General features: G+C 30.5%; 1 protein-coding gene across 1 annotated transcript; it reads right to left on the minus strand.

Moving 5' to 3' along the window:
• Window positions 1-3247: 3247 nt before the first annotated feature.
• On the minus strand, window positions 3248-5411 carry LOC133294388 (zinc finger protein BALDIBIS-like). The gene is made up of 3 exons (XM_061493040.1): window positions 5263-5411; window positions 4718-5117; window positions 3248-4323 (listed from the first exon to the last, which is right to left on the minus strand). Exons 1-3 carry the CDS (start codon window positions 5396-5398, stop codon window positions 3429-3431), a joined length of 1431 nt encoding a protein of 476 aa, XP_061349024.1. The 5' UTR covers window positions 5399-5411; the 3' UTR covers window positions 3248-3428.
• Window positions 5412-11005: the final 5594 nt, after the last annotated feature.

Here is an 11005-nt window from a genome sequence, read left to right on the forward strand (position 1 = left end):
GATAGTAATAAACACCATCCAAGGACGCATGGCTTAGCGATGAGAAAAAAAACATCAAAGAGGGAAAACTATTAATAATCTAAGGGAAAAATGTTTATCCTTTAAAATGACACAACTTATATCCTTTCACTCTCACAAAGAGGTGGGACCTACACCTTTATTTTTTTTTGTCAACTCTCTCTCCTCCTTTATCTATCTCTTTCTTTCTCTTAAAATGACACAACTTTACATCCTTTAAAATGATACATACTTTACCCATAATCTAAACACCCAAACCCCAAAATACTCACAAACACACACACCTTTAATTTCCACACAGTCTTATCTCTCCTTAGATTCTCCAACATTGGCACTTCCATCCTAGAAGCAATGAATGTATGTGTCGAAGGATCCGGCGATGCATTCATTTACTTTTTCTCCTACGCACATTGCATCTCTTTCATATAGTCATCCCCTGCCTATAATTGCGCTTTCCTAAATTTTATGCATTTCTCCCTTTTATGGTTATTTATGGCACCGTTTATGAATTTCAAATTTGTTTTCCGTCGAAAAATCTAGCACCATTTTTAATTTTTTTTTCTCTAAAAAAACTGCTACAAATAATTTTTTAATTTTCATCGCAAAAAAAGCACATTTTTAAATTTGATCTTTAAAAAACGACGGCTAAAAATAGTTTTTAATTTTCGTCGTAAAATTTGTCGCAAACGGCGACGGAAACGTATTCCATCGCAAAAAAAAAAGAACTTTTTAAAATTTCATATTTAAAAAAAGATCGCTTAAAATAGTTTTTTAATTTCCGTCACAAACATTGTCGAAAATTGCGATGGAAACCAATTGCATCGCAAAAAAGAGCACATTTTTAAATTTCATATCTAAAAAAAGATCGCTAAAAATAATTTTTAAATTTTTGTCACAAACACCATTGCGACGAAAACGTATTCCATCACAAAAAAGAGCACATGTTTAAATTTCATATCTAAAAAAAGACTGTTAAGCGTGTGCTTGATAACCTTCCTAGAATCTGTTTTTTTCTTCAATTTTTGTTCCCGAAAAAATAAATAAATAGAAACAGTGTTTGACAAAATTGGTTTATTTTTTTATTCTCGAGAATGAACCGGTTCAAGTTTTGTACTAGGGAAAAAAAAGAATAAAAAAATTTCTTTTTTTTTGTTCCCGGGCACAAAATGATAAATACTTATTTATCTTAATTACTCTTCACCACTACCATCATCACTACCGCCGCCACCATTGCCACAACCACTGTTGTCACCACCACCACCATTACCATCACCACGCCACCGCTACCGACACCACCACTGCAGCCGCCATCACCATTGCTGTCACCAACACCGTCGTCGCAGCCACTGCCATCACCACTGTCGCCACCACCACCATGCCACAACCGCCACCACCACACCATATGAAAAGGAAAGTCATGATCAGAAAAAAATTTATGCTTAATAGGAATGATTTTTTATTCTAGTATTTATGTGTTATCAAATACAATTCTCATTTTCGGAATAAAAATAGAACTTGTTATCAAACATATTTTTTCTCAGAAACTGTTCCAAGGCACAGAAATAGAAAATAATTAGTTCTTTTTTAGAAATAATGTTAGAGAATAGAATGGTTGTCATGCAGACCCTAAAAATACTTTTTTAATTTTCATCGCTAAATTAATTTTTAATTTTTAAAAATGAAAAATCGCTAAAATAATTTTAAATTTTCGTCGCTAAATCTATCGCAAACTGCAACGAAAATATATTTCTTCGCAAGAAATGAGAACCTTTTTTATTTTCAAATTAAAAAAAAAACTAAAATAAATTTTTAATTTTTGTCGCAAAATCTGTTGTAAAATACAAGTCAATTTCCGTTGCAAATCATATTGGGGAATGCTGTCTCAAATTCCACTGCAAATTGCGACGGTTCCACCGTAAATTGCAACATATTAAATCTTGAATCCGTCGTAAAATTTGCTTCCCAAGTTTGCAACCGATTAACCTGTCGTAAATATTTTCGTTGCAATAACTCGTTGCAAGTTTTTTCAATTTTGCGACAAGCGTAATTTGCGTCGCAAACTGCAACGGCGATGCGATGAAACCGCGACGGAATTTGCCCAATTTTTTGCAACCAAAATTTTGACATATTTTCGTTGCAATTTGTGATGGAAATTTATTCTTCGCAATTTTCATATATTCTATATATATTTCCTTGGAGTTTCCTGAATTAATATACATATTTTCCTAAGTTCATTTAATGGTTAATTTTACATTGATAAATCCATTTGTTTAGATTTCTCCAAAAATTAATCCATTATTCAACCTAATCTGTTTTTTTTTTTTTTTTAACATTCATCTGACTTTATGATTTGAAGAAAAATACTAAGTGGTCAAAAATTATAGAGATAAAAAATATATTGATATAAAACTACTAAATTTTAAGTAGAATAATATAATTAATAAAATATAATATAAAATTAAAAAAGAATACAATATTATAGCATATTATGTGTTATTTCTCTGCCATAATTTTATTATTGATTATTCAATATAGCAACACTCATGGTTCATGATTCTACAAGAAATCGATGACATATATACGACTATAAAGACGAAAGACATTCATGGAAACACATTTAAAATAGCTAGATAAATAAAGCAATTACCTCCTAATATAGTATTTTATTCCACCGTGGAAAGCATTAATTTCACGGCCTCCACAGTTGAAAGGCCACATGAAAAGAAAGAAAAATAGGTCACAGCCACCACGTAATAATGGTTATGACTGTAAAGTTTTATCAACATTACTACGTTAGAGAAAAGGCTAGCTAGGTAAAATAAATTTTACTATTGTAGTGTTACTGCTTCTACGACATGCATGTAACGAAGGAAAGTGTAGGACAGGGACCTTCCATAACGGAGAATCACCCCTATGCCTATATATGTGTTTTGGACCGATACGATTTATATTTTTTTGTCCCTTCTCACATGCAATGGGCCCCACCTCCCTCACGAGACCTCTCTCATATCGATCACACGTGAAATTTCTCAGTTTCCATGTGCATGACTCAGTTGCCGAGTTGACTCGGTATATCTGTCTCCAATCTCTTTGCTCAGGTTACATGTTCCTCCTAATAAAAGTAGCTATATCTATCGAATGGTAATTCACGTGGTACATCTGATCTAAGCAAGTAAGAGTGAGAGCATATATTAGATTTTTTCTAATATCATTTTTGGAAGATGTTCAAAATCTTAATTCCGATCCCGTCCCAAATTCTGAATTAGTTCATATGGAATCTATGGGATTACAGGGGATAATATCAAAAAAAAAAAAAAAAGAAGAAGTAGCTATATCTATATCATATTATGATACAACTTCACTAGTTTCTTTAGCTCTAAGAAACTTTCATTAAATTGTAACTCTATAGACTAGCAATAATGTCCACCATACTGGCTCTGAAGGTTCATGGTTGATTCAATTGCATTAAATTCATCTCCAACACCCAAGAAGTCTCGTGTAAAACCAAGGTGGTCTTTGTTTTTTAAGGTTTGATGTAGTTGTTGCTTGGCCATGATTGATTGTGGTAGATTTGTTGTCTCTTCACCCATTTGCATCATCATCACGTGATCCACATTCTTCGTGCTAGACACAACCACACACGAGTTGTTGTTCGAGTCGTTTAATGAATACCCTCCAAGGTTGTTGGTGCTGGCTTCGAAATTCATTAACTCGTTCAAGTTTTCAGCTTGATGGTGATCAATATTTGCTTGCTTGAGAAACTTCTGAACCTCAACAATATTATTATTGTTTGACCCCATGAAGCAACCAAAGACGTTGTTGAGATTATTGTTGCTGTTGAAGCCTTCTTCGTGTTCTTGCTTCAGTCCATGTGGTGGTAGTGCAGGCAGTGATATGTTGGCACTTGAAAATAACACTTCAGGGTATCTGTGATTCAACCACTGTGCCTGTGAGGGTGAACCTAACATGTCCATTGTTTGCAATAAATCAGGCATGGTGCAAGCAGAGTTTGCTCCTAATGAAAAAGCACTTGACTTGTTAGGGAAATTGACTTGGTCTAACCATAGTGGCAGCCTCAGCTTCTGGTCATTGTTTGTGTCTGCATAATTTCCTAATGGTTCTGACCCTGAACCACTACCATGTTCTGAACGAAACCCATGAAAAATCTGAGGGAACCTTGGCAATTGAACATTGCCCAAATGATCACTTCTCAAGTTACATAAAGCTGCTGGAACTCTAGTTACTCCCACATTTTCTTCAGCCAAAGCGTCACAAAAGGCTCTATGTGTTATGAAGCTGTCCTTCCTGATTTGTTATACATATGAACATCAAATTAATTAACAACCCAAAAAAATGAAAAACAAATCACTCCACATTAAACCCCATGTAATAAGGAAACAAAACTTCAGCGCAAAGTGCATTGGTAGTTCATTTATTTTAGAATACATAAATGGATCCTGAAATTTTAAAAAAATTTGCATGATCTGCCGCCTATGTATCCTTTAACCTTATATTTTTGCAAAGAGAATGTTTTCTCATTCAAATATGTGACATTTCAATCACAAACAAACCCATTAAGAACCCTCATTTATTATTCCAAACAAATATTCTCTTCAATTACTATCATCCATTAAATTTAACACAATTAGGAACATTTGATATATACATTATAATTGAATATTAATTAAATTATACTAACCTGGAGAAAAGTGTGCCACAGTCACATTTGTACTCTCTAGTCCCACAAATCTTGCTATGTGCTTTCCAATCGGATTGAACTGCGTATTTCTTGGAGCATTTGTTACACTTCCACTTCTTCTCTCCATGCTTTCTGCTGAAGTGTTTCTTTATACCTGTTAAATCTCCAAGTGCTCTACAAGGGTCATGGTGCACGCAACTCTTCTCCGGGCACACGTACACCTTCTTCCTTACCTGATCTTTGTTTGTTCTTTGCCGTAGCTTCCACGGGAGGTTGTGACCGCGGCGGTGCAGCTGCAAATTCTGGTCTCTCTGGAAACCCTTATTGCAGATTTCGCAGATGAAACGGTTGGTTGCCATCAGAGACTTTGGTGACAGAGCTATCACTTCTGCTTCTGGATCTGCTTCATTAATTCATTTCATTCATGGTTTGTTACTTATATAATTAACAAGAATTTGAAAATAAAATAAAATGATGATAATAATAAATAAATAGAAGAGATTGAAAGAAGAGAAAGTTGAGTAATTAATTAATCGATCACTTGCCTGGTGTTCCGGGTAGGTTTCTTTTTTTCTTAGCTGGATTTGAAGTAGGGTTTGAGTTTGGTTCTTGAACATGAACCAATAAGGAGCCTTCTCTGGTGGTGTTGGAAGGAACAGAAAAGGCTTCTTCAGACATCATTTGTTGAATCGAATATCCTAAACTAGTTACCTAGCAAATTCCAAAACCAAAATTTGTTTGAAGATAAAAACAAAAAGTTTGTGTGTGCTAGCTAGTTGCTTCTGGTGCTTGTGCTTGGAAAAGATAATAACCAGAGAATAATAGATAGAATAATTTTTCATTCCATTGATTTTCTCATTTGAGAATTCTAAAAAAAAAAAGGGAAGGAAAAAAAATATATTTATCTTAGAAGAAATTATTGAAATCGGTTTTACATGTGAATCGCGCGGAAAGCACGAGTCTTTTATAGTTTGGAGTGAGTTAATTGGAGAGAGAAGAGAATAATATCTAAAATTTATTTTCTAACTCGATATGCTTTCTCTCCTTATCTAACACGGTTTCTCTAGGTGTGAGTCAGCCATAGACTCAGCTGGACCAATTTCTCTCCCTTTCTATCTCTATCTCTCTCACTTTCTTTATCTATATATACTAAGTAGTAGTGGTAAAGTTACCCAATTGAGAAACAGCGTAAATTGTAGTCCTACCAAGTCAATTGAACGAGCAATTAAGCTAGGTGGAAATTGTTTGTTACAGTTAGACCCCAGAAGACCATGGGTTGGTTTCAACTTTTCAATCTGTCTTTGTAGATTCACGGAACATCACTTGCCTACTACTATAGCCTATTCTTTTAGATTTTTTTTTATTGGTTTATCGATTAATTGACTAATCTAATTGAACCAGACATAATCATAAGATAGCAAAGATCACCATGCTAAAGCCACTAGGGTTAAATTAGTGATAAATGGTGTGGGTAATTGTGTTAGATGGTATGTGTTCTTTTTTTTTTCGAAATATTTCAATCAGTTTATCGCTTTGTGACTAGTTCGATTCAGGGCGGGTTCAGGATTAAGATTTTAATCTGCTTCCAAAGGTGGTACTAAGAAGGATCAAACACATACTCTCACCTCATATGCTCAACTTCCATGTGCCAACTAAGCTAAGGTGATATGTGTTCTAATTCTTCCTATGTATCCAAAAAAAAAATCACCCTACTAAATTTTTAACACAATTTTACAAACTCGAGAGTTAAAATAACCTCTTCTCAATTGATCTACTTGGTGGTCCTAATTAGTTCTATTCCACGTAAACAAATTTTAACCGAAAACACAAATTGGAACAACTTAAAAGTGAGTTGGCTAGCTAGTATTAAAAAAGGGGAATGAAAAGGAAAAGCGAGTGAACTTTACAGCCAGGTATGAAAATGATTATGCCATTATTGTATTTGGAGCGTAATATCACAAAAAGATAGAGAGAGTTTCGAGAGAAAGAAGGGGTGGTGCCGTCCGTGAACACTCACTGGTTGGGTGTAGGGACCCACAAAAAGACTGTCAGAATGAGAGAGAGAGAAAAGATTCAAGACAAGAGATGAGTGGTACTGCATGATGTGTCGTGCCAGCAGCCACCGATCTCTCTCTCTTATTCGTAACCACTGTTAGTCACAGGAATCCTTTTATATGAAAAAATTGTCATGTAATCATATTATTTGATTATAATTATTTATTGATGATGAGATAAGAGAAAAAAAATGTATAATTTTTAAATAAATAATTATGATCAAATAACATAATCACATAACAACTTTTTCATATGAGAGGATCAGTTCTCTGTTAGTCAGAGAGTGTCTCTATCGTGTGCCTCACATTTCTCTAGAAATTCGTCCCTGGTAGGCCATCTCTGATCCCACATTTGCATCTTTTTCTTCCCTTTCGAACAGTGTTTTCTTTAAAGAATAATCCTATGCACAATTTAGATCTTTTTATGAAATTCTCTTACAATAATGATTCAAATGTTACTTTTAATTGACCCCCCCATATCCATTGATTCAATATCATTCTATAGTAAGACATAATAATTTTTTTTATAAAGATTCAAGGTTCAAAATATATGCCAACCATTGAGTCAATCTAGGCAGACTCAACAACCCTCACCCCAATAGATTTTTTAAATGTTACTTTATTAAAAATGGAGCATATTATTTTTATATTGATATAAAGATAAAAAATTATTTATTTATATCCAATGTTTCATACAATTAATAAATTAAAATTGTTAAATATAAAAGGCATAACCTATACTGATATAAATTAATCAAGTCCCGTTAAAAGTATAATACGTGATATCAAACAGTTATACATGTTGTGAGAAGAAATATTGTTAAATTAAATTTAAATAATTAAAAAAGTTGAGAATAATTTAGAATTGTATTTTTTACTGCCGTAGTTACTCTGCCAGTCATACTATCTCTGCTTTAATTGGTTGACTGGTTATTCAAACGTGACAATCACAAAACAAGTGAAGAACACCTTTTTTCACTGAGTTGACTCGGTCCTACCCCCATGTGCCCCCGGAAATGTCGTACGTCCTCCTCCTTGACGCAACATTCAACAAGTTTCATTCGTATCTTTGCCTTCGCAAATTTGCAATTAATCCACGACATAAATATAAAAAAAATTTGGTGTTTGTCATTTTAAATAACATAAGTTATGTTATTTTAATAGAGAGATAGACACAAAAAATAAAAATTATGGGAGAGAAAGTCAATGGTTTTTTTTAAATTTTAATTTTAAATAAAAAAATATTTTCTTGTGTCTATCTCTCTCTTAAAATGACATAACTTTATGACATTTAAAATCACAAACACTTTTCCCATAAAAAAACTACCTACATCTCAATAATGCATTACCCTACACATGCATTATCAAATAATTTTTATGTTAAATTATCTACTTAATTACATGCTATGAATTATTTAAACACTAATTTATAAAATTAATATTTTTTTTATAAGATAGAAATAACTTTATTTGTACTCACATAGAAGTGAGTACAATTCACTTTTTTTTTTCTCTCTCCTCTACTCAAAAGGCTTCATCTATACTCAAAAGGCTTCATCTACTTTGATATGAGTGCAAGAGATAAAATTATTTCAATCTTGCATGAGGAATATTAATCTCCTAATTTAATATATTAAAAATAATACAATTAACTATTTATCCAACTAATCAAGTATATTATATATATGTTACATCATATATTTTGGATATTAAAGCCTTTAGGAATTGATTGTAATTCACATTTCACTTAGTGCTTGGGTACATTTGTGTATTAGGTTTATATAAAAAATTTAATACTCACATATGAAATGTGTAAAAAGTATAAGAAAATGAAGAAAGAATTTGATTTACATTGATATATATATATATATATATATATATATATATATTCAGTACTTTTTAATATACAGAAAACCTCGAATAACTTTAATTTTCTATTTCAGTTTGCTTAATAAATTTATTAATACTAAGTTAAGATTATTTTAACAAAATATTATTTACATATTAATTTGACATCTAATAATATATAAATATATATCTATTCAAAAGTAATGTTACATTCGATCAATAATAAAATGATTAATTAGTTCTGTAGTCAATTTTACGATACCCATCTAGTTTAATCATTTTTATATTTTAAATTAAACTGGTTGGGTTCCCTTGTACACTTTACGCATTGTTTACATTCATTATTCGTGATAATGAGTTCATTATTTAATAAATAAAATATTTAGTGCAAATTTAAATTAATTAGTAATCTTAATAAAGTATATGATAAATTTTTTTGAAAAGTAATAATTATTTTATTTATCAGAAACAATATTTCCATGTATTTCTTAACTTTATATTCAAAATTTGTTGGAAAAATTATGACCATTATAATTTATGCTGTTATATTGAGTGAATTGTTTTATAACAGAGAAAATTTATATAATTCTTAATCTTTATTATTTTTATAAAATATTTCTCAACCCTATATTAATTATATTTTGATGATTATTTTTCTCTTGTAGTTTTAAATAAATATATTTTATATATATTGATAGTTAGTAATCCATTGATTAATTTTTGGGTTTTACATTTGTTATATATCTTGCTGGAAGAAAAGTTAAGTTTCCTGCTAATACAATTTGAGGTGGCCCATGATTAATTTTTTTATTTTTTTTAAAAAGGCACTCCCATCAATGGCTCAGCGGGAAGATATTTCCATGTCCTGTAACCTTATACTTATATTTTCCTTTATTTTTTACTTAAAATAATTTAACAATCAATTTGATTATTAGGAATTAATAACATCACTAGATGTGTCAAAAACTAATTTTATATGTAGATATAAAATATATAAGATATAATTTTGTCTCATCTTTTAGTAAGCAAGGTCTCTACTATTATAAGTTGTCTTTTATATATTTATAAAAAATTGACACTCCTAATGATAGTATTATTAATATAAATAAATTTAAAATATACTGTCAATAAAACATAAAAAATTTAAATTAAATTAAATAAATATTACCTAAATACTTTTTCTCAGAATTTTAAAAGTAAAATTAAAAGAGAATAGAATTTATAAAGAAGTAAAACAATAGTACTTGAAAGGAAAATTACAAATGTGTATGTTTATTTTTTATTTGAGATTAATAAGCAAGTATACATTTTTTTAATTTGTTAAAAAAATATTTCAATTTGATTGCTCCTTGTTTAAAAAAATAGAAAAAAAACCCGTACAAAAAAATAAAATTAAAAGTTTGAAAGGTTAGGAAAATACCAAAAGTCAAAAACTTGAAAAAAATGAATGAAATGAAAAACTAATAGAACAAGTTATGTATTATAAATAGATAGACGAGTAGACGCTCCTATCCTTTGCTTACGCACTGTAGGTAATAGTAAAAAAAAAAAAAAAAAAATTGACTCCTTGCACGTATGGTTGCTTTAATTAGCAGCGATGGCGTAGGATATGGTCACCACATAATTAATAAATAATTAATAGAGCTTTAAAAATTTACGTGCACGTAGGTCTGATTTGAAAGAAATTATTCAATATATCAATATGCATGTAGATGGCTAAATTTGCATTCCAATCTTTGACTTAAGGTTAACGTTAAAGCCATAGAGTAAAATCTTTCCAAGGAAACCATCGCTCTTGTTTAATTAAATGAATTATGAATTAGGGAGGAGCATAGTTCGGTTTGCTTTGATTTTTTATACTGAACCAAACCGATTTTATAGTTTATTACAAGGGTTTGATGTTTGTCAAAAAAAAATTTGTATATAATGTTTGTCATTTTAAATAACATAAATTATGTCATTTTAGGAGAGAAATAAACACAAAAATAGAAATAATGGCGGAGAAAGTAAGTGATTTATTTTTAATTTAAATTTTAAATTAAAAAATATAATTTTGTGTCTAATCTCTATCTTAAAATGACGTAACTTTATGTCATTTAAAATGAAAGATATTTTGTTAAACAAAAAAAAAATGACAAATATTTTCCCCTTTTTGTAAACCAAATTGAAGTTGTTTGAAAATTATTTGATTTTTAAACCGATTAAAACAATTATAATTATTTCAATATGTTTCGGTTCATCCTGCGATTTTTTTTTCACCCCTAAAATAAACAACTTCAATTCGTTACAATATAACAAACATTTAGAATGTATAAAAAAAAATCATTTAGAGAGTTCGAAGTTCGACTTAGGATCATTGGATTAGGATTTTAAAAGATTTTTTTTG

Source organism: Gastrolobium bilobum, unplaced genomic scaffold, assembly GCF_033153095.1.
Source record: "Gastrolobium bilobum isolate Gb01-03AN ecotype WA unplaced genomic scaffold, APGP_CSIRO_Gbil_v1 utg36521, whole genome shotgun sequence".
Lineage (NCBI taxonomy): Eukaryota > Viridiplantae > Streptophyta > Magnoliopsida > Fabales > Fabaceae > Gastrolobium > Gastrolobium bilobum.

Excerpts from the sequence above, each read along its gene's own strand:
- LOC133294388 (XM_061493040.1), bottom strand. The coding sequence starts at position 5,398 with ATGATGTCTGAAGAAGCCTTTTCTGTTCCTTCCAACACCACCAGAGAA. Across the intron at positions 5,118-5,262 it reads AAACCTACCCGGAACACCAG|ATCCAGAAGCAGAAGTGATA; the intron begins GCAAGTGATCGA and ends TTAATGAAGCAG. Across the intron at positions 4,324-4,717 it reads TGTGGCACACTTTTCTCCAG|GAAGGACAGCTTCATAACAC; the intron begins GTTAGTATAATT and ends ATAACAAATCAG.